Source organism: Acyrthosiphon pisum, chromosome A1 (assembly GCF_005508785.2).
Source record: "Acyrthosiphon pisum isolate AL4f chromosome A1, pea_aphid_22Mar2018_4r6ur, whole genome shotgun sequence".
NCBI lineage: Eukaryota > Metazoa > Arthropoda > Insecta > Hemiptera > Aphididae > Acyrthosiphon > Acyrthosiphon pisum.
In genome coordinates, this window is record NC_042494.1 from 25427352 (window position 1) to 25451791 (window position 24440).

General features: G+C 31.0%; 5 protein-coding genes across 6 annotated transcripts in view; 3 read left to right on the plus strand and 2 right to left on the minus strand.

Moving 5' to 3' along the window:
* Positions 1–5416, plus strand: part of LOC100569771 (trace amine-associated receptor 3-like) — an 83049-nt gene extending 77633 nt beyond the window's left edge. The window contains exons 2-5 of one of the 2 annotated variants that reach the window (XM_029486845.1): positions 2120–2772; positions 4409–4577; positions 4648–4905; positions 5091–5416. In XM_029486845.1, the coding sequence (XP_029342705.1) occupies positions 2195–2772; positions 4409–4577; positions 4648–4905; positions 5091–5360 (1275 nt within the window). In that variant the 5' untranslated portion in view covers positions 2120–2194 and the 3' untranslated portion in view covers positions 5361–5416. Of the gene's footprint in view, positions 1–1015; positions 2773–4408; positions 4578–4647; positions 4906–5090 lie in introns of those variants that run through there. The other variant, XM_003240317.4, reaches the window with a different exon arrangement.
* Positions 1–8961, minus strand: part of LOC100167230 (glycosyltransferase 25 family member) — a 121715-nt gene extending 112754 nt beyond the window's left edge. Inside the window, exons 1-5 of the mRNA XM_029486844.1 lie at positions 8483–8961; positions 6983–7211; positions 6548–6890; positions 5805–5924; positions 5527–5719 (exon numbers count right to left, since the gene is read on the minus strand). Coding sequence (XP_029342704.1) covers positions 5527–5719; positions 5805–5924; positions 6548–6890; positions 6983–7211; positions 8483–8676 — 1079 coding nt within the window. The 5' untranslated portion in view covers positions 8677–8961. The remainder of the gene's footprint in view (positions 1–5526; positions 5720–5804; positions 5925–6547; positions 6891–6982; positions 7212–8482) is intronic.
* Positions 8962–12859: 3898 nt separating this feature from the next.
* LOC100160958 (multifunctional methyltransferase subunit TRM112-like protein) lies at positions 12860–14485 on the plus strand. The gene is made up of 4 exons (XM_001943817.5): positions 12860–13225; positions 13306–13407; positions 13527–13619; positions 14178–14485. Exons 1-4 carry the CDS (start codon positions 13148–13150, stop codon positions 14259–14261), a joined length of 357 nt encoding a protein of 118 aa, XP_001943852.1. The 5' UTR covers positions 12860–13147; the 3' UTR covers positions 14262–14485.
* A 2759-nt stretch (positions 14486–17244) lies between these two features.
* LOC100163320 (armadillo repeat-containing protein 8) lies at positions 17245–20847 on the plus strand. The gene is made up of 3 exons (XM_001951372.4): positions 17245–17717; positions 18200–19078; positions 19144–20847. Exons 1-3 carry the CDS (start codon positions 17535–17537, stop codon positions 20077–20079), a joined length of 1998 nt encoding a protein of 665 aa, XP_001951407.2. The 5' UTR covers positions 17245–17534; the 3' UTR covers positions 20080–20847.
* Positions 20518–24423, minus strand: LOC100160585 (actin-related protein 3). Its single transcript, XM_001951711.5, has 8 exons — positions 24184–24423; positions 23875–24055; positions 23643–23799; positions 23305–23462; positions 21495–21812; positions 21218–21436; positions 21077–21160; positions 20518–20995 (listed from the first exon to the last, which is right to left on the minus strand). The coding sequence occupies exons 1-8, from the start codon at positions 24225–24227 to the stop codon at positions 20900–20902; spliced, it is 1257 nt and encodes a 418-aa protein (XP_001951746.1). The 5' UTR covers positions 24228–24423; the 3' UTR covers positions 20518–20899.
* Positions 24424–24440: the final 17 nt, after the last annotated feature.

A 24440-nucleotide genomic window follows, 5' to 3' on the forward strand; every position in this document is an offset into this window, starting at 1 on the left:
ATAACGTTCTTACCATCAAGTTTCATTATAGGTCGATTCACTCTAATTTTTAAGCTAACGGCATAAAACTTGAATTTCTGAGCGTAAATTTGGTATGTTACGCGTTTGTAAGACGGGGACAACACGTGCGGGTGTTGAGTCCTCTTAAATACCACCGCCGTATTTAGTATCATATAATGCCGGGTGCGGACGGCAGGTCACCGTGCTTGTGCAATTGATTGGTCGCAACACTATGCAAATATTAAAGTATTAATCGATTTGTTAGTCAGTATATTATCGACCATAGTCATAAGTCATAACTATCGACTTGAAAAAAGTAATACAGAAACCATTATGAGAGTTACAACGACGACGATGATGATGGGTAATGATGGCCGGGTGGGTGACTGCAATCATTGCGTGGAAAAAAAAGTGACCAAATATCAAATTCCGGTTTAAAATTATATCCAATATACCATGTGTGCAAAAAATATAGTGATCAAATATCAAATACCGGTTAAAAATTTAAATTATATCCAGTCATACCTATATAATGACAATTTTATTTTATGTAACCACCAATAAAAACCATTTATATTATACAAGCAAATTCTAATTCCTACTACGTATAATTACTATTATTATAACTATAACCATTTATAAAAAAAATGTTTTGATTTCAATCGTCAATCTCAAAATCTTTGTGTAACTGTTTAATACCTCTATTAAATGCGAATTTCTTAAAAGCCTTCCATAGTTCAGCCTTTCATGGTGGTACGCATATACCACGAAAGTTTCAAGTTTCTAGCTATCATAGTTTAGGCTGTACGTAAATTAGTCAGTCAGGACACGTTCGATTTATATACATAGACAGCTATATAACTACTAATAAGAGTTTATTTTTTCTACCATTGTTTTTTTCTTAATAGGTAATTGTAAAATATTTTGTAGGCGATTTTTTTTTGTAAAGAGTTCTACAATTATTAATATTGGTTATCATTTATAAATTTAAATTATTTCAAAAGAAGTTTTTTCTGTGTTTTATAAATCTTATATTATTTATTATGGCTTATAGAATTGTTTTAAATTTTATAAAATTACTAAAAGTAATTTACTATGAAAAAGATTTATATTGCCTGGTGGAAGGGGAGGAAGTGGGGTACCTTGGATAGGAGCATTTACATTTTTGAATAAGGAGCCCTATATTATATTTGACTTTAGGGCCCCCAGGTGTCTAGTTAAGCCACTGGTATAGGTGTGTAAAACACGTCGAGTTAACGATAAAACTCGGCGTCGTATTTTTAATAGGACTTAGGTTATTTAATAGTTATATCCGTATATTGAGTATACACATAATAGATCAACGATGCAACAAAAACGGGAAATTAGAAATTCAATTTTTACAACCTCCCTTGAGCACACGCGTATTTATAATCTATATATAGTACATAACAATATACGCACGGTTGTGGTATAATATTAAGATAACGCCACATCCGCATATTGTCTTTGTCCATAGGCGCAAGTGTGAGGGCTTAAGAGTCCAACCCCCCCTAAAAATGTTCATAGACCTCCCAAACATTTCCTACGTTTTGTTTTAAGCTTATTCAATATTATAAAAGTAAGGTTTTAGAACCCAAAATCCCGAACGCTATTTGCGCACTATGTCTCTGTCTTACAAAGGTACAATCTAGCATGTTTTACGTTCACAATAATCTATAGTTTAATCGGTTATTTTTAAAATTAGAGTGAATTGATCCATAATACAATTAAAAAGTAAGATTACTATCAAGAGAATTTCGAAGGCTTTTATTAATATTTTAATTACGAATCAAGTCATAAACATTTTAAAATTGTACATTTTTTTATTATAAGTTGCTTCAAAATTAAAATTATCAACAAAGACCTCCAAAATGCTCTAGATAAAAAATCGTACATATATATTTAATAATATATCAATTCACTCTAACTTCAAAAAACAACATAGTAAAATGGATGATTGTTAACGTAAAACAATTATACGTAGTTGTACATTTGTAATACGGAAACAACACATATAGTTACGATTGTGGCGAACTCTTAATCGAATTTGGCCGGCTGCCGACCATTCAACCACCGATCAAAATATGTCTGTCCACAGGCCCGAGGACAGATCAAATATAGACACGTCGTCGCTGATCCAGGCAACGTCCGCGATTGCTGCAGGGCACGCAATATGGAAACCGTGGACAGCATCAACGATCGATGCAACTATACGAGACAGGTGCCGAACAACACGTGGGAAAACGACGTGGTGGACGCGCACTACTCGCACTTTCTGTACATCACGTTCACGCCGGTGCTGATATCGCTGTGCGTGTTCTCGATAATATTCAACGTGATCCTGCTGCTGTCGGTGTTGTGGATCCGGCGGCCGCTATCGCCGACCCTGTACATCAGCCTCAGCCTGGCCGGCACCGATCTGTACACGTCGTTCCTGCTGGGCCTCAGCTTCACCGTCAACAGCCTGCTGCCCGAGGGCTTCCAGGTATACCTGATGGACACGTGCACCAGCCTGGGCCTGGAGGCGCTCCGGCTCGGGGCCATAGTCACCACCGCGGGCCATCTCATCGTGTTGGCGTTCAACCACTACATCGGCATCCTGCGGCCGCTCCACTACCCGGCCACCGTAACGCACAGCACCGTCACCGTGTTCGTGTTCTTCCTGTGGACGCTACCGCCGTCGTTCCTGTTCGCCTACTTCAACATGATACCCTGCCAGGCGTTCCAATCACCGCAGTGTCAGCTATACGAGTAAGTATGTTTTGCGAGACCACCTACTCCACGCCAAGCGGCAGCAGGTAACAAGTATCAACCATTTGTTTTTGCGACATGTTTCTTCAACAAAGCTTCTGCATGTTTCTAATGTGTCTTTATATCTGTTTATGTTGCAAGAAACAACATTTTCTATAGTGGTTCATTATTGTTCCCATTTTCACGAATAAAGTTTAACGACTATTTCTGACACGGTGCCATCCAACAAAAATTATTATAGTATGGCTAATATGTGGAAAAATTGTTAACCTCATTATGTTGGAAGCACAACCATAGAAGACGCATTTCAAATTATGTGTGAGTAACTTGTTTGATATTGTGAATAGCACAAACATGAAAATGCAATGGAAATTCAAAAATGTCCTATAGTTAACAACAAATTTGTTGGGTATATTTCATATGTTTCTTTTATGGGTGTGCTACTAACTCTACGACGGTCAAATTATTTCTGATATTCTATATTGACACTTGGTCACAGAACCACTGAGCACGTGTTTGTAATGGTTTCTATGATTTTGCTGTACATTTGTTAGTAATGGAGTGAACAGTCGCATATACGTCGCAGTTTGTCTGAATAGAAAAAAAACTCAAGTCGACATTAACAAAGTTTAAAAAATAAAAAAGCTGGTAAGTGGGTGAATCTCGGCTGTAGGTACAGAAGGTTACAAGTTCACCACTGTAATGGATGGTGTTAAATTTGAGTTCAAAGAAATATCCTTGTATTTGTATATGAAAACCGATTCTGAGCAGAGACGGTTTGTCAGCCAGGATATTTAATATTATATTTATATTGTTCTATTAATAATAACAAGTATAGCCGGTGAATTGAATTAATATTATTTGCATAGGTACTATCATATATTTTGTAATTTTGTACATAATAATATAGGTACTTACAAAGTTTCAAGTACCCAAAGAATAACATTTTTAAATAACAACACAAAACTAAAATCGTTATCCTTCGTTAACTAAATTCGTCCAAATTTGAACTTAAAATGACTACAAAAAAAAATGTGTTTATATATTTTGGTTACAATATGAACATGTTTCAATTTTTCAATTCTGAGCTATAAGAATTGAACATTTTATAAATTTTTAACTGCATTTTTTTTACATGTTTAAACAGAACTTTTTTATCATGCACTATTTTAAAAACAATGGCATTCTCTAAAATATTGCTTTCATAAAATTGTGTTTTTACTCTAAAAGTCTAAAATATAGAAAAAGTAATCACTGTTCTCCAAATCGTGTTTTTAACATATATAATATATATATATAACATAAATACAACAACTACTAGATAGCTGTCTCCTTCTTATCATTGAAGTCAACCCCCATTTACAAAGCAGTCAATGTTTAGAAACATAGTATATTTATACGTATAAGTATTAAAGTATATAATATGTGTATGAATAAATTTAAACATTGCCTGCTTTATTTATGACGCCAACTTCAACATCATAGTATAAAGATAGTATGTAGATGGATAGGCTATCTAGTTGTTGTATATATCTATGTACTTTTTCACTACGGGGCTATGCTATATGGTCCTCTTAGAATTTTGTCACACTCAATTCATAACACTGTGCATAATCTTGTAATAATTCATTTTCAGTTTTTTAAAAGAATCGAAATTCAGAAGTACATTTTCGGCTGTACTTTTTGCTGCTCTCGCCATTATGGGAATAGTATACTATCATATATTTATACTGGTGAAAAAACATCAAGCTTCTCGCCTCCTGTACAAACAGAGCGGCAGTGTGCATTTCAATAAACCAAATCAAGTAAATATTGTATAGCTATCTGTTATTTAAATTTTACTCTAATATCTGCGAAATCACCTGAATTCTGTAGGTACGTAGACAAACGGAATCGCAACAGAGTAAAAATGAAAAGGCGCTGTACACGACGTTACTAATTGTCGGAAGTGTTGTGGTTGGATGGATGCCAGCATGTTTACAATACTACCTGATATGTACTGATTGTATAATTCAACCAAATTGGGCCAGTTTCACTGTGAGGTTTTATACATACTTTGCAACTAATTGTCTTGTAATTCTTAAATCAGCAGTAAATTCATATATTTACGCAGCAAGAATGCAAGAAATTCAGGTTAATATTTTTTACTAATAGAGAATTCTTTTAAATTTATTGTTGAGTTTTTCCTAGTTTTTTAATAACATAAATTGAGCATTTTATTAAACTGTACAATCGCAAACTAATCATTGAATACTAAGTCAAAACCAAAGTCAAATGTCAAAATATAAATTAACTGTTTGTATTTATATTTTTATTAGGTAGCAATACGTAAAATGTACTGTACTTTAAAACAAAAACTATGCGGTGGCAACGATGAAATGGATGTTGCTGGATTTGATCAATACAAATATAGTAGATCATCAGCAAAAAGCAGAAGAACAGTAATATGCAGGATATCAGTTCATCAAAATAAAGATGAAAACTTAACAGAAATCAACCAGGATAATATTGATAATGATCATGAATTAACAAACTTTAGTAGTTGTCCTAAAAAAAATGAAACACCTAACACAGTGACATACCTTTAAAAATTATTATTATTCTATGTCTATGTACATTTTTGTGTTTATAACTTATATAAATTACCATTATTACATATTTATTAATAAACTGTTTTTTCTATAAGTTTACCTTTTAAAATAATAATATTAACAATGCATATTATTTAAAATATTCTGAAAATAAATTACTAACCTTCCATCGGTAGCTTCGATAAACGTTGCATTTAGACCAAGTTCATTAAGACAGTAATGCATACGGTTTCGTCTTTCTGTTCTTCGGGCTAAGTTAATTACAAAAATATTATCCAAACCCATATTGTCTATAGGTGCACTTGGTAAATCAAGATCTGATAAATTACTTGAAATCTGTAATGGTTCATTATCAACTAGAAAATATTAAATAACAGCAATGTATTTAGTATATACATTATATTCTTAATCTTTAAAAAATATTAAAATACTGATCCTCACCAGTTATTTCTAACTTTATATTTGTCAACTGATTTATGTCCATTTCTAGAGAACTATCTTTTTCAAGTGGTATGGTTATAAAACCATATATTTCATCATTACAAATATATAAAGGAATACCTATTCGACAAAATAATATACACCAATTTATCATTATTCATAAGATTATAAGAGCTTAATAATATTCTATTAAATGTCATAAAAAGGAAGGCATCGGTAAAGTGTGTGATCTACCTGGTCCACCGTGATCCACTATTAATAGGTAACGCCTATAATATGCCTTTTGTGACTAAATATACGGTGATAATGTACGATAACGTTGTAACGTTAATATTGAAAAAACCGATTAGAGAAAAAAATATTATAATAACTTATTTCATAGCCTACAGAACACAGGTCACTACATCTATCGTCTGTGCATTTATGTGTTTACCATTAACCAAGTCGTGTGTGCGTGAGTATGTAGGTAGTGTGTTTTAAAAATGTTAGCATCAAATTTTTATAAAATTATTACCTAATGCTGAAAACTCTAGTGTAGAAACTACAAGCAAACAATAGAATGTTTATGGTCAATGTTTATGGTACATTTTTATAACATAATATTACATATTTATTTATAATTTTTATTTAACTAGTTATTTACTGTTTTCTCGGTAGATTACACAATAAACAATGCCCGGTAGATCACACGCTTTACCAATGCCAAAAGGAAAACTACTATTAGTAGTCTACTAACAAATTACCAGAAAAATTTGCAGACATGGCAAATATAATTATATCATCTACAGGTCCCTTGTAGTTGGGCAATAAACTATGGTTAAATGTTAAGTAGTTAGTGATCTGGAATCTTAAATCTATTAAAACTGAGCTGTGAATCATTGGTACTTGATAGCACCCTTTAGTTTTCCACTCTACTATAGGTGCATAATCAGAAGTTCTCTTGTAATAATAATTGTCTGTCATACCACACCAAAAATTTGAATATAATCCATCAGACTTCAACATTGGAGCAACAACTGGATAATTTTTTTTTATTAAGTGTCTTAAGGTAGACTTATTTATTATAAACGCATCACAATCTAAAAACTATAAGTACAATAGTTATGTCATTAAGAGTATAATGACATTTAAAATATACATATATAAATATTTAACGACTTGAATTATTAATTATTTACCCAAATATAATCAGCCCAACTATCTCGTGCAGTTTGCAAAGCAGATTCCCTTAGCTGAACAATATGCTGAAATCTGGAATGGGGCCAATGTGCAGGACCACTTTCATCATCATACTTTGTTGAATCATTATCTATTTTGACATTGACTGAATGGTAAACTGCTCCTGATGTTTTTAACCATTTATTTAAAATTTGAGTCGAGTTATCTATGTTATGATCACACCTAATCCTACAAAATAAAAAATATTTGTAATAAAATATAGCCAATTCACTTTAATATTTTAAAAATAAGACAACATCCATTTTGTTTTATATCCTATATTCCCATGAAATAAAAACAAATTAAAACCATTAGTTTAAATGAGATTATTCGAGTTATAATATATCCATATTTTTTTAAAACTTTCTATAAATGTCTAATAAAAAAATTCCGTTCCCACATAATAATATAATTTTAGTAAAATATTAAAATAGTAAAATAAATAGTTATTTTAAATCAAACTTGAATCAAATAATTTTTAAGGGGCCTGGTGTAGCTTGTCTCAGTCACTAACGTATTCTGAGGTGAAGCATCGGTTGGTGTTTCTAGTTCCCGGATCAGTTTTCAATGATGAATTCTTCGTCCCCCCCACATACACGTGTTCCACAACCATCTGTAACCCCCCTAAAAAAATTAAAATGGACATAGTTGCCAATGCTTAAGATCAATGAATAAAAAATTAGGTTCTAAGTTCTTATCTAAAAAGCACTATTAGGTATACTCTATGTCTCTATATTAACCAAATTACATAAAACATGCATGAAATCATTTTGATTTTAAAAGCATAATTGCTTAAAGAGAAATTAAATGTTTAATCTATGATACTTAGAAAATAAGTGACATTTTCCCTTAAGTATAAAATCAAAATTAATTTAAATAGAATATTAGACAAATGCCATTTCTCCCTGCACATCAAACTTTTTTGTATAACTGTATATTCACTTGATACCTATTATAGGTAATTTAATATTACTTAGTTATTATCACAGCATGTAAATTAAGAAGATTAAGAGATCGGAAGTAATGCATTAGTAATAAAAATGCATTTTCATTGAATTCAGTTTTGTCATGTCCTTAATAATTAATGCATACATCAATAGTTGGAGTATTAACAAATAAATATTATTCTAAATCCTATTGATCTAGCCCAACTTGCAGGTCTAGAGAAATTGGGCAGTAAATCCATTGTTGTTATTATTATTATTATCTTGTCTGTATCCGCCTAAAGACACAGTATGAATGATAGAGGTTGGTGCATCGAAATAATTGTTGAAAGTTAAGGTGAGTAGAGACAGACTGTGCGATTTACAGGATTATTATATGTTATTTATATAGAATATGAATGAAATGTTATCTCTGGGCACGCTAAGCGATGGTTGTGTTGTCACTTCAGAGCGCTAAAAGTGCAAACACTTTGAAGGCAAAACAAAAGGGAATGTTTTTTTCCATCAATAACTCACCACAGGTGCATCCGGTCCTTGGGATAGTCCAGAGATTCAAGAGCGCTGAAGAAGTACGGAAGAGTGTGAGCCTTGTTCCTTATGAGTATGGCCACGAACACGGTGTTTGGCTTGCGGTCATCGACGGCCAATCCCAAAGCCAACGCCAATACTGACACAAGCGTCGTCCATGCGACAATAGACCCAGACATCATGCTGTAGGTCTTTCCTGAACAATTCGAACGAGCCCGGTTTGGCTGCCGATTTCGGAATGGCGCCAATCCGGCGTGAGACGGTATCTGTGACGGAGAAAGTGACTGCCGGTCCCCGGTTGATAACGAATGATAGCAGACGACTGATAACGACGATGATTGATAACTTACGCGAGCATCAATAGATAAAGAATAAATAAATTATAATAAATCGAAGACTATTTAGGTTACACAGAAACAGAATAGATGAAATAGATTTTAGATAGAATTTCATCTATTCTGTCTAGGTTATAGCCTATAGAGTATAGGCACATAGTAATATATAATTATATACTATATATATTTGATGAATAAATGTATTCTTTATCTCGATGCATGCCGGCGTGCGACAACGTCGCGGCACTGCCAGCACCGCAGCGTAAACGGGCCTGGTCAGCAGGTCGACAGGTCACTGATGCTGCTTTCATTACTTCATAGGTACTTTGGACCAGTCATACTTTGGACTTTAAATTGTGATTATTAAAACACAATGAAGAACAACCTTTGAAAACAACAAAATATTCAGTAAATTATAAATAAATAAATTCCGATATGAACAATATACGTCCTAAAGTTGATAACAACAAATTTTAAGCACGCCGCAGGGTCTTAAAAGGACGCTACACCCGCATATTGTGTGGCTCTGTCTAACAAATGTTAATCAAAATCTGTTTTGCGGGGAAACAGGCACGACACCAAGGAGGGCTTAGGGGACCTGGTCTCTCAACTGCCCCCTTCAATTTCATTTTTAAATATTTTAAATAAAATTGGTGTCTTATTGTCCTGAATCCCGGATTTATACTATATAGGTAGGTGCTAGTACCTACAGAGATTTTTTTAAATGTTGATGTGTGCTAATCGAAGTTTGAACAAGTTATATTAACTTATAATTTTCAAATTATAAAATAACTAAGTAATTTTAATTAATATTATAAACTAACAACATTTTATACTTTGTAAAAATTGTCCGAGTATACCATTACTATAATAAGTAATAAGTAATAACTAATTATACTAAATACTAATATAAGTGCTTCCTTAATGAAATATATTTTATATAGCTTTTTAAATTGTTATTTTATGAACTATTTTAGCATAATATATAAAAAATACTTATAATCAATATTTCCAAAAAGTTAATTAGCTTCATAATTAACAGTAAAAAAGATAGTTCTCGTTTGAGAAAATTAAGTTTTATTATTAAAAAAAAAGTATTAATGGTAATTGGTAAGTATACAAAATCTAAATAATCGAAAATAGGGTTCTTAATTACCTAATAATTATGCAGGTAATTAAAAAATTTTAAAAATCAGGATTTAAATAAAATCATTATTATTTTAGGATAAATGGGTGATGACTGATAAGCGTGTTTGATGCCACTCTGCATATAATAATATAGAACTTATTTAGGTCAGTACTTTATATTAAGTAGATTTTATACCTTGATCACTTAATTATAAGTTATAACTCACATTAGTCACATTAAAATATATTAGTGGGTTACTGCAAATAAACTTATGAAAAGCTTTTAGGGTAAAGTGGAACCCGTCTCACGTAATAAATTATAATGACATTGTACCTAATACACAAATATAGTATTCATAATCATTGATTTTGTATAGGTACCTATGTATATTTTATGTGCAATAAATTAACTACGTTCTGTCATATGACGATATACGTATATACCATAATGGAGGTCTATATTAATCAACCCTTTTGTTTATTTTGAGTAGGAAAAACATTAAAATTATTTAGTGACCATTGGACCATCATAAATATTAAATATGTATAGTCATATACAGATTAATATAGAGTATAGACCATCGTTTCTCAACCTTTTTAGTGTCGCGATCCCCAATATAGGTATAAAATATGGTCAATCACTTCGCAACCCCCTCCATCTATATTAGGTACCTACAAATTTGAACAATAAAATATCCTGTAAAAATAGTAAATTATATTAAGAATCGATTGCTGCAGTGCAGATTGTTTTCCACACTGTGTGAAGTAATAGTCTCCAAGAACAAGTCACTCCTTTTCTATACCGAAGTTAGGTGGTTGTCGCGAGGAAAAGTTTTATCGCGGATTTTTGAGTGTCGAAATGAATTAAAAATATTTTTTAAAGATCGAAAAAGTGATATATTTTCACATCTGAATGACTTGAATATAAGCTTACAAGGCCGTGAAAAGAACATTCTAATGTCAGATAAAGTTAATGCTTGTATCCATTAGGCGCAAATAGTGTTTGAGATTTGGGGGAGGGGCTAACAGTGACAACAATGACTTCTCAAATAGATGGGTTCTTAATCCATTTGATGAAAATATTATTGCAGTTGCCAAATTACCAGTTGAGAATCACAATTCACAACCAACTTACGTTTATGTGTTTCAGATAATCAGATGTTGAATCACAAATTAAGCAACTTTTAAATGTAAAAAAAATTTCAACGATCACACTAATTATTTATTTTATAATGTTTACTATTTTTTTTTATGTATATCCTTATCGGGCTAATTTTATTATTGTTATTTCAAGTATTTTTATTTGTTCAATAAAAAGATACATTTTGTAAATCAGCGTTTTATTATATTTGACCTACCCAAGGAGGGTCGCGACCAGCTGGTTGAGAAACGCTGGTATATACCCTGACTTAAGATTTAATTTTTGGACGTACCTATTGTGTTTTTATTTTTTAGTAACACTCGGAAAGTGGCAACATATAAAATGTATATATTTTTACAATTATGTACCTACCTATTTAAAATTATAAATTAATTAATAGTAATAGATATATAGAACAGAGATATAAAAAGTAAATTAAATAACATGTTTTAGGTGTTCTGATCTTACCAGTGGCGTATTTACGTGGGGGGGGGGGGTCCATGGGGTCCGGACCCTCCCATTGACTCGTGTCTCGAACATGTTAAATTTTGTGTTTTTACATGATTAAGAAAAACAAATTTTATCATACGATACGAAAAATTGTGTAAAAACTTTTCGTCGCTTCAATTGTCAAAATTTTCAATCAATATCGTGATTTTTTTTTTTGTTATATATTTTCATTGCCAGTATCACATTGTGATTTTGCACAGTATTTACATTGCCACAGCAAATATCAAAATCCCTGTTTGAGCAACTCCCCAGTCCCCGGGGTGTGAAAAATACTTTACGACCTATTTTCGTACCTACCAAATGTACAAAAAAATTGTTATCCTAAACGGTCGAGCTGTTACAGAGGACTGTGGAGTTCATACACTAACACTAACTCTGTGGTCGTGACACGAGATTTTTATATATTAGATGATTAAAAACTCAAAAATGTACATAGACGATAGATTTATAAGTTATAAAGTCGCAAAGTATTTTTCAGTACTTAATATGCACCAATAACAAAAAGTTAAAAGTTAAAAGTTAATTTAACTATAGGTTAACTCAGTTAAGTTAAAAGTTAATACACACGTTTTGTTTATACAACTTGTTTATACAACACTAGAATACTTAATTTTTACCAAACCAAAACTAAATAATTATAGACTATAATAATATATTATATAGTGTTTATACTTTATACAGTATTTCTATATTAGTTAGATTCGAATGATATACATTTTTTACTTTTAACAATTCACAGTAAATATTTTTGACATGAAAACGAAATATACTGAAATAGTGAAATATAATTAAATTAACTTAACTTACCTACTTCTTGAAATGAAAAATTAACTAGTTAAGTTAATGAAAATCCAAAAATAACTAGTTAAGTTAAAAAGTTAATATAAAATGTACTTTAACTTTTTAACTCGTTAATGCCCAGCCTTGCTTATAAGCTCCCCACGGCCCTGTGTTCTGAAAATGATCTGAACCCTCCCAATGACAAATTTCTAAATACGCATGTGGGCGAAATACAGAATTATTACCGAGTCTACCCACAACCGACACACGACATAACGAAAGGTTATTGTAGCAAAATTAAATTTATAAATTTTAAATGATCTATCACAGTCGCCGCGCCGGTCTGCGGACATATCAGTAATCAAGATCCACCGTCCACGGAATAAAACTCTGCATTTTTAATTCATATTATATTATTTCTAAATATAGTTTTTTTTTTTAATTTTTCCGTGATATTAGATAACAAACAGTTTATGGTGGTACCGCGGTGACCGAGCACACCGATCGGCTTCGTACCTATTTACCATTGCCGCGGTTTTTGTGACTTGTTTAGTTAATTTAGTTGTTTGTTTTCTTTTCATGTTCATTTCAATTTTCAGTCATATTCTCATATAGTCACTTACTCGCGCGTCTACTTGCATTTAGCCATTCTCAATTATCTGCGATTTCATGTGGTCTATCTGACTGTTGGTTGCCGATCGATAATAATCGATCATTAATTTTGTCTACACTCTAAAGTCTTCCGCGCGAACATCAACCATGAAGCTGTTGACGCACAATATGCTGTCGTCCAAAAGTCTGGAAGGAGTCATAGTAGGATATCCGCTTCGTATTGTTGTGAGTAATAATTTAATGCTGTCGTCTCCTTATTGTAATATTGTGCGTACTACTTAATACCTATACATTATTTTCGGCAGGCGAAAGACATCAGGATATCCCATTATTCGTTCAACAAGGAGTTTGTGAAGAATATGATACCAAAACTCAATTGGAAAGTTTTTGTTAACGCAGCTAAGCAAGTATGGTCATCACTCATTATGTGGTAGTTTCAGTGTTTTTACACAAGCAATTTATATTAATGTTACCATGATATCATATTAGTGAGTTTTACAAGGGTTGGTTTTGTTTTCTATTCCAGATTGGCCTAGGAAAAGACCTGTCCGAGAAGATAGTTGATGGCTTTGAAAACGATGAAGAGTATCTCAAAAAAGTTCACCATCTACTCATGGAAGTAAGTCTGGGTTAATGTATTAAATACTTGAATATAATCATTATTATTCTAATATACTAAGACCCTTTATAGTTTATAGTAAGATTTTGTTTCATCTATTGGCCTAATCTTAATATAGTAACTTGTCATTTGCAGTGGCGCCGACTTGTTTTTCATTTGGTGGGGCAAAGTATAAAAATTAGTTACCACCACCACCCACCACCCACGTGATTATAAGGTAAATTCAATTATCACAAAGCAAACACTGGGGCGAACCGCCCCATAAAAAATATTCTTTCGGCGCCACTGGTCATTTGTACTGAACATTTTTCAAATTGTTTTTATTCTGAAGTATGGATTCACTTTTAAAAATTATTAATCATTATTAATAAGTTATAAATTATGTTTTTCCAAATAGAATTTTATATAATATATTAATATCTAATAACCAATCTTGATGTCACAATCCAATAATACATTTTCTGTATACTTGTTGATTTCATTTGAAAAAGTAATTTATTTAATATTTTACTATATTAAAATGATGGATATTCTTTGAATTTTATTTATTTTATTTAGGTAGATGTTATAAATGGTAAACTGATATGTCCAGCAACAGACAGAGTGTTCCCAATAGCAGGTGGTGTACCTAACTTACTGTAAAGTTAGAATTAAGTATTTATAAAAATTACATTTAATGATTTCTTCTATGTTAAATCTTCCATAATTTTTTTTTATAATTTAATTAGAAAATGTATTTAACCTGATCTACAATTGTGTACCGTTAATTAAAATTAAATTAGTTTGTAGCAGTTATGTAGCTGTAGTCATTTGTTTGTGGTATACTGGTATGTTGGTATAAATACAATTGTATGTTCTTATTAAAAGCGTTTATCCAAGAACTACAATTCAATATGAATACTTACATATATTTTAAATCAAGTCAAGAACTTGTAGATCATTGAAGAAGACTCAACACATATTATATTTTAAGTCAGACATCCAATTTTGAAAATTATGTTTTAATATTTTATTGTAAAGAACAAATGGTTAACATTTACATTTCTTAACAAAAAACGAATAGGTAGCTAATACAAGACAAAAAGAGTTGTCCGCTTGTCCATATTGTAGGTAATATGTAAATAATATAATAGTGCACTGACATTCTCTTAATACTGGTATCTGGCTGTACCATAGACAGTAATCCATTAAAATTTCAGTAGGGGGGAGGTTTAGTAACTAATATTTCAATATATTTGTGCAATGTTGCAATAGTGATATTTTATGCAATAGTGTATTTTTTTATTACATACTTATCATTTTTATTTTTTTTTGTGATCACTGTTTGGGGCAGTAAAACTGCTTCGATTTTCTTCAACGCAATATCTTATTCGATGTAAAAGTGAATCTAGTTGGTGCATTCGGTAGGTCAAAGTTTATAATTCCCAATAGTTTTCAAAAGCACCGGGAAAAAAACATATAGAAATTAAGGAAAAAGAGAAATTTTACGCAAAATCGGTTTTTGACATGATTTTGGTTTTTGGTGTAACTCTAAAACAAATGACCGTTATACATTAAATTGTCACTGGTTGTTTATATTAGCATTTTCAATAGTTAGGTTCATGAAAAAATACGGACATTCTAAGTTTTATATTTTTTTCTGTAAAGGTCAATAATATTTTATTTGTTGGCTAAAAAAGCTTGAAAATTTAATACAAGGCTTCTAATATATTGTTACAATGGCGTTTTAAAAATATTAAAAATCCTTAGTAACAGACAACAGTTTTTTTTTATAAGAATTTAAAGTACAATCTTGACAAAAATCACGAAAAGTTAAGTATTCCTAAAAATGTTACTTTTTAAATCTAAGATTTGAAAATTTAATACAAGATAATTCATAAGTTTTTCTAACTTTATCAAAAAAAAGTGTCTACAAACAAATCAAATAAAATTTTATGAGCGTTTGAAGTTCATAGTTTTACAATATTGGATATTCACTCGATTTCTCATGTATTGGTTTTGTTATTTTATAGTTATTCAAAAATGAATAACTGTAGATACATAAACATTTTACAGAATGTTTATATTTTCATTTTCTATACACCATAAAATTTTAAAAATATTTTGACATTTGACTCTTTTTTTAGCTGTTTGTAGACATTGTCAGTTTTTAACTTTTTTATATTTTTTTTCTATAAATATGAATACAATTTTTTTGTTGGGTAAAAAAGCGTGAAAATTTAATGCAAGGTTCCTGATATACCTATTGTTACAATATCAGTCGAAAAATATTAAAAATACATATAGGCACAATTTTTTTTATAAGCATTTAAAAAATTCCTGGTCTGGTGGCACTGTTGGGAGCCTTTGCCCTACCCACACAGCATTTGGGAAATTATAATATTTTTAAAATGTCTTAAAGTGGTTGAATAATGAATATATGACTAATAATATTTTATAAATATTTTCTTCCTATGATAAAAAATATTGTACTATATGATTACATAAAAATGTTGACTTAATATTTTTATAAAGTTTCCGTAAAAATGTTTTTTATAAAATATTTTCAAATATATGAACTTTTAGACCAAGGAATATAACTTAAATATTTCCTAATTATTTACGCACATTTTTAAAATCTTTGACAACTATTATTTTCCTGAAAATATTTTCACCATAGTTAGGAAATATTTTTATGCTGTATGGGTATTAATGTTATTTTATGTCTAATGTTCTTATGTCACCACACTTATACTTATTCATTATTATACCTTGTTTCGTATAGATTGTAAATAGATAAAAAATCATTTAAAGTTCGAGTTTTGACAAAATTTATCAAATTTAAAATTTAATCATTATTTTTTAGTTAAAAATGTATGAAATATTCAACTTTTATAACTAGAGATTGGAAATTTAAAACAATGTTCCACGTAAATAATTTATATATAAATTACTTTATTCACAATAATATCATCAAATATACTAATATACTATAATATATCATAGCCCTTACTGACCATTTTCGCTCAGAATTGTTTTTCTTATACAATGATATTATATCATTGAATTCAAATTTTTTTTATTTTATTATAACCACCTATAATCTGTATTTAGGTGTATACATAATATAATATGTATAATCTATTGCCGATGCCATTGGTAAAAACCAAAAATTATCGGGTCTTTTTGTCTAGCCTTAGAATTCTATGCTGTAGAATTGTAATATTATATAACTGTAAACTTAATCATAATTTTATTTACAGTTTTCCACACCAAACTAACGTACATATTAGCTATAATATGTGAATAGTAGATTTTATCATTTTATTAACGTATTTTTCACACAAAACTAACATATTGTACAGGGTGATTATATAAGTTTTATTATTTTTATTTAAATGTTCCAAACTTCCAAATTGTATATTTCATTAGTTTTATGAACTTTTCTTGCCCCAAGACTTTTTATCCGTTTCCAATAAATTATACCTATCATGTTATTATTACCACACGTATGTAGACCAGGATTATAAATAAGTTCACGGTTGTTGTTACCACAATTTAAGTTATAACCACAATCTCGATACATTATAATTGTATGTTTAGATAACAAAATAAAAGCTGTTATCGTCTTTATTTACTCTATACCTATTTCTAATATTCTGCGTCTCTGCGGACTGCGAGAATGCGAGGTCCGTAACCTTTTCCATTGTCCATATTACCTTTATTATTATCAAAGCGATCTGTTTTCGGTGCCATCGATTTGTTTTCGATACGTGATTCGTAATTTTTTGTCCTCGTACCAACTTGCTGCTCCCAGACTCTCGATGGTGGTTCCATTCTCGACGATACCTTGACGATTGCCGCTCTGACTGGACGCAAATACAGACGACAGCAATAATAATAAATTATTATTATTATCGTTAATATATTGTTATTATGGTCCCGCATCCGATATTCGTGATGAACGCTGAGACGTCTCGTTACTACATCGACAACCTGTACACGCAAGACAACGCGAAATGCTATCAAGCGCTCAACTTCGTCAAGAATTCCATCATGGGCAGCAACAGGCAGAAGGGTATGGTCATCGCCAATGGCATACTCCCCCGGCTTTTGCAGGTGATTCATTTTTCCCCGGTCGTTCGCAAATTGTCAGTCAGGATTGTTTGGCCGACCGTTTGCAGTAATTACACCATAATAAATCCATTACCGTGGACATGTTAGTGCCAAAAATAATCCTAGAACGGCTAGAACTACAACTACCTATCTGATAATTTCTTTTAATATTATACTTCTGTATAAGGCTATACGGATGGGTGTTTTAATATAATATTCATATTGGTTTTGAAGTATAACATTTATACCCTTAAGTAAAATAAGTTTTCGTTCAGTAGACCTGATATTTAACAGTATAAACATAAATATTATTATTGTATTGTATGTTTTTTATTCTTATTCGTGCAATACACAATATTATATTATATATTATAAAATTACTTATTGCTTTTTTCCAGTACATTTTATAAAAAATAAAAATGAAAATACCTTAGGTAGACAAATTTCCTTGATTTACTCATTCAATAATTTTAATTATTTTTTAGGTGTTACCTGACCAAACAAAAACACCAGATATCCGCCTGGAAACTGTAGTAATACTTGGCTCATTAGCTAAAGGATCTGAAGAACAAGTTAAGTCACTGGTAGATGCCAATGTTGTGACTTATATATTTAACGCTTTCCTTATGGACGATGAACCAAAGTTTACAGAAGCGTGTCTTCGTTGCATATGTACCATTCTTCAATTTCCATTTTCTGATTATTCTGTAGTGTTTAGTGATGCAGCAATTATAAGAAAGCTGATTAAAACTATTGAAGAGTCTATTAGCAACAGTATTTGTGCCATGTCTATACTATCTTATTCATGTCGCACAACAGCTCATCAAAATACACTATGGGAAGAAGGAATCGGCTTTATTTTGGCTAATCTACTAAACACTGAACTGGACGATTTGTCCATTGCCACGTTGAAATGTTTTGCTCGTGTTTGCCAAGATAACCCAATGATTTCTGCTGCTCTAGAAGAGACTGAATATAATGGCAAGACAATGCCAGAAATGTTGGACTCAATGCGAGGTGGTGACCGACCAACTAGTATGCGTTTAGCTGCATCAAAATGCATTACGTGCCTTTATAGAGCTGGAGCATTAGAAGTAAATGATTCTAAAGTAATGTTTGGAGCATTGCCAACGCTTGTGCGTTTATGTCAGAATGACCAAAAATGGGAACATCGCGTAGAAGCAGCTGAAATTTTAGCTGTACTCATTGAGGATGATGCTGAACTTCAGTCGTTAGCTAGCATATCAAATCACCTGTTACAAACACTAGCAGAGTTTGTGAATTATCCAGCACATCCCTTAGGAGAATATGGTGGCACTTATGGAGAACATAGATCTAAAGAAATGAAGCAAGCTGCTTTCAAAGTAAAATTAAATCATAATTTTTTTCTAATTGTTTATTACATATTTGATAATTGCGTGTGTTACAGGTATTTGCATCTCTTGGGGCAAATGATGAAGAAATTCGTAAGCGAATAATTGAAACTGACAATTTAATTGATCACATTGTTTTAGGCTTGAAAGATCCTAGCCCTAAAGTGCAATTAGCTGCTGTCCGATGCTTACATTCTTTGTCACGTTCTGTCCAGCAACTACGTACTACTTTTCAAGATCATTCTGTTTGGAAACCTTTAATGACATTATTAGAAGGTGCTTCAGATGAAATTCTGAGTGTCACCTCGTCTACACTATGTAATCTTTTATTAGAATTTTCACCATCTAAAGAACCCATTTTAGAGTCTGGAGCTATAGAATTATTTTGCAGTTTAACCAAACGAGATGATCATTCATTGAGACTTAATGGGATATGGGCGTTAATGAATATGGCTTTCCAAGCAGAACAAAAAATTAAATCACAAATCCTAAGTACTTTAGGAACTGACCAAATATTCAATTTGTTGTCTGATTCTCATATCAACATTCTAATGAAAACATTAGGGCTGTTAAGAAATTTGCTTTCGACAAAACCGCACATTGATTATATTATGAACCTCTGTGGTGGTGATATAATACAGGCTGTGATGATGATTCTCGAAGGTGATAACTTGCCGGAGGTAAAAGAACAAGCTTTGTGTATTCTAGCCAACATTGCTGATGGTGACATTGCCAAAGATTACATAATGAGAAACAACGATATCCTGAAAAAAATTCAAGAATACATGACAAATTGTAATGCAAAATTACAAGCTGCAGCAATATTTTGTGTGTCGAATCTTGTGTGGAAAGAAGACAGTGGTGCTGCTGACAGACAAGCAAAGTTAAAGGAAATGGGTATTTTTAAACTGTTGCAGCAATTGATAACAACATCAGATTCACTATTATTTGACAAAGTAAAAACTGCATTGACCCAGTTTTCTGACTCTTGACAAATCAGCTGTTACAATTTACCGCCTTCTGTTGGTGTGTAAGTAAAATGTTTATTTATCCATCCTTTCATAAAAAACAAAACCTATAACAACAATTTATTGGAATCTTGTTCAGTATGATATAAATTATAAATTATGAAGGGCAATGTTATCATACACATTTGTAAAAATTTTCTTTTAATTCTTATAAATCTATTGCATAATTTTTTTTTTTTATATTTATTCATTATTATATTATTTGTTAATTATTTTAATTTAGGTGATAAATATTTTGTTTTCATCATAATTTGATTAAACCAAGTATAATTTAATATTTGTACTATTATTTTTCTTGCCCAGTAAAATATACAAAGTTTTCATTAGATTGAGATGATTTTTGTACCTAATAAAATGTTTATGAAATATCATTCAAGTGTAAGGTTATGAAAAGACAAACTATAAATTAATAATATCCATAATTTATTTCAACAAAGGAATCGTTATTTGGAAGAGAAATTTTTACATGTACATGAATATCCAATGTTAAATTCTGTATGCACATTTTATCCTAAATTCCATAAATTGGCAATATTGTAGCCTATATTATGATCGTTGTAAATAACAATACAAAAAAAAATACAAAATTAGTATCGAGCACCGATATTAAATTACTGAGTGAACATAAATTGAAAATAATTATAAGTAAATTTTAATAATATTTTATTTGTAATAAGTAAAAAAAATTAAATGTATATATATAAATATATAAATAAATAATAATTAATAATATATGATTTTTTTTTATAAATTTAAAATATTGTGACCCAGTCATGAAGAAGGGCTACATCATTGTCCCAAAAACGGGATTATGTCGACATATACTCGGCCCATATTCTTCGTAATCTTTTTTCGAATGGCACACTGTATAGAACTCGGGCTAAAGAAATGAATTAAAAAATATCCAATGTATTGTGTTTATGAAACATTAATTGAAAAAGATAAAAAAATTTGTACTTACTGAAGAAGCTAACATACTACCGCCAAACCAAACAGCATATCTTTGCATATTGTGAGTATACACTTGAACATCAATAGGTTTTGGCTAAACAAAATGATATTATAAGCCATTTGTATAAATTACTGTTTTGGTAAAATTTACTTTTAAATTATCTCCGGCTATTGTTTCACTACGTTTCAATCTAGCATCAACCACACGTTTGATGTCCCTCTGAAGACGTCTACCAAAGTCTTTAAACATAGTTGAACCTCCAGATAGAACAATATTATCATACAATGGACGACGCACATCAATTGGACAATTTTGTATAACTGTGTCAACCATTTCGGATATAGGAGTGGTAAAATCAGGATTTGAAAACTATAAAATAACAGAATTATTATTCCTTATTAGTTATTATAAAAAGAGGAATACATACTTCAGGATGGAAGAAAATTTCTGGTCCCAAAAACCGTTCATATCCAACATCTACAGAAAAAGGTTGCTTAGTCACACTGTTGATTCCATCATATTTTCTTAACCATTTTGATGGTTCTGAATCATACTTGGCAAATTCTTTAGCAATATCTGGACATATATAGGAATAACGCTCTTTAATTGCTTTAGCTGTCTCTAAACTTTGTTCTGGTGGAATACCAATTTCTCTTTCTCTCAACAATGACTGAATAAAATATGTTATATTACGACCAGCTATTGGTATGTGTTTGATACAACTACCAATTACGTAGCCTTCAGCCTGAAATCATAGATAAAAATAGAAATATTAATTAAGAATCAAATTTCATACAAATATTATATTGCTCAGAAAAAGTATACGTTTATAACTTTGACTGGAACCAGTCTTACATTATCCATATAAACATTTAACCTATTATTCTGATGCATTGGGAATTTAGAGATGGGCAGAAGCGACTATTTTCTACTACCGACTATTAGTTGGTTTTCATTGTGAACTACCGACTATTATTTTTACTACCAACTATATATGTATTGTTGAAATTAATCGACTAATTGTTTAAACCAACTAATAAGAATATGTACATGAAGTTAGTTGACTAATTCTAATAAGTAATTTTGTGTGTTGGGCAATTCATTAAAAAATTGTGATAGCTTAACACAATTGGGTTAATATTGGGATTGTATTTTTAAGTGTAAATGATTTTATATTTTAATGCATATTACTTTATATGTGCTTTTTTACATAAATTATATTGTATGGTGTATTATTTTGATCCAATTCTCAAATACACGATCTCGAGAGCCCTCCGAGCACCTGGAGGAAGGTAATAGCTTATTTTCACTATTTCAACGTCTGAATTAAATATAACTATCAACAGGAGTCGTAATTATATTATTTTTATTTTTAAGTTAATACAATAATATATTATCAGGTAGGCAATCTATCTGCGGTAGATGGCGGACCCTGTGTAGCTTGTACATAAGTGTATAATTCAACTTTTGAAGGACCTAAGTTATATCAAGTTTGTAGTTTTTACCTACATTGAATTTTTTGACAATTTAAAATTTTAAGGTTATTTTTTGCATTTAAAGATTTTTGGAAGATTTTGAAGTTTTTTCTAAATTTTAAATTTAATTTTAAATTTTGCACATGTTTTTACATGAATTTTATAATAAATATATGTTCTAAAGTCTAAACCTATGGGTATAGAAAAAAAAATAGTTCATTTTCAGATTAAATTTATATCTATAATATTAAAAATAAAAATAATTTAGTGCACTATTTAGATTTGTTAGGGCATTTTTAAGTGTTTTTAGAACATTAAAATCATCAATGATAATTGTGATAATTAATCCAGAAAAAGTCAGGGGGGCAACTGCCCCTACTTGTCCCCCCTGCGGACACTCTTGGAATCCGTGGTACAGCATATTTAGATAGCCGTTGAGTTGTGAGCACATTCATACCATAAACTATTACATTTGAACTTGTGTTATATTTCAATCAGCAACTATTTTATTTCAACTGAAGGAAATTGTTTAAATTAATTCAATCACTCGACAATACAACTCAATATCTGGATAGCTGGCAGAGCAGCACGCTACAAAATAAAAATTTACTTTTCAGTTTAATAAAATAAAGTAAATGAAACTTTGAGAGAATTATTAAAGAAAAAATAATAATTTATACTTAAAATGTATTACAAATATAAAAGACAAAATAAAGTATGATAAATTGTATTGCAATAATCAAAAATAGTGTAATTACTTACTACTGGAATTATATGGGTTACACCATCACCACTATCCACTACAAGACCCGTCAGTATACGTTCATGAAGAGGCCGTGATTTCCAGGAAGCAGACAATGCCAATACAGCTTGTACAGCAATATAAAGACCGGGAACATTGAATGTTTCAAACATTATTTCTAGAAACAAAAAAAAATTGTAGTTACATTAAGTATTTATTATTATTTAATTAAGTATTATTTGTTATAACATCGAGAAACATTTTAAATTCTTTAATAACCAACTTGATAACTATTTCATCATAAAAAATAATAACATTAAAGTAGATAACTAATTGTTCTAGTTCATATTTTACTTACCAGCAGTATATTCACGGTTTTCTGGTGTATTTAATGGTGGTTCGGTTAGTAAAAAATGATGATCTTCAGGCTCAGCTCTTAAATATTTAAAAATACAGTGTTCTAAAAACCTTTCCATCAGATCCCAGTCTTCGACCAAACCATGCCTCACTGGGTACTACACAGTTTAATTAAATCAGTTAACATTTTGTTTTTTTCTTAATAGGGCGACATTAAAACTGTAAGTAAGTACTTTAATGGAATAGCCCTTGGCATCAAATGCCTCATCTCCTATGTAGAAATCCAAATCTTCCACGCCCTTTGTAAGCCGTCGAACCGTCTGATCACCAACCTTAGCCGACTCCTTGATGGCAATCGCCGATGGTATTATCATCTGTGGCTCTTTGTTGGGAGCAAATCCCAACTTTGTATACCTGTACATCGGCCATGATTAGCAACTAGTAGTTGACAAGTATGAGTGAGGGTGGCGATTCGCCCAGAGTATTTAAACAGAATGACATAATAATATTATGGCCTGAGGGATGGGCCAACCGGTACTCACCCAGTCCCCACATCGATGACGCATGGTGGAAGTCTGCCTAGCATATCGTCGAATTGAATAACTCTGTCGGACAGTTCTTCGGAACAAGAAAAGAATCGGAATAACGAAATTAAATAATCTAAAACAAAAAATGTACGGGTAGTAAATCGTTAATCGTTATATCGTTATGATCCTATTTGATTATTTTCACTATTAAAGTCCAACACTAATCATTATTCATTATTCATTATCAACATTATCCGGTCGAACCTGAACGA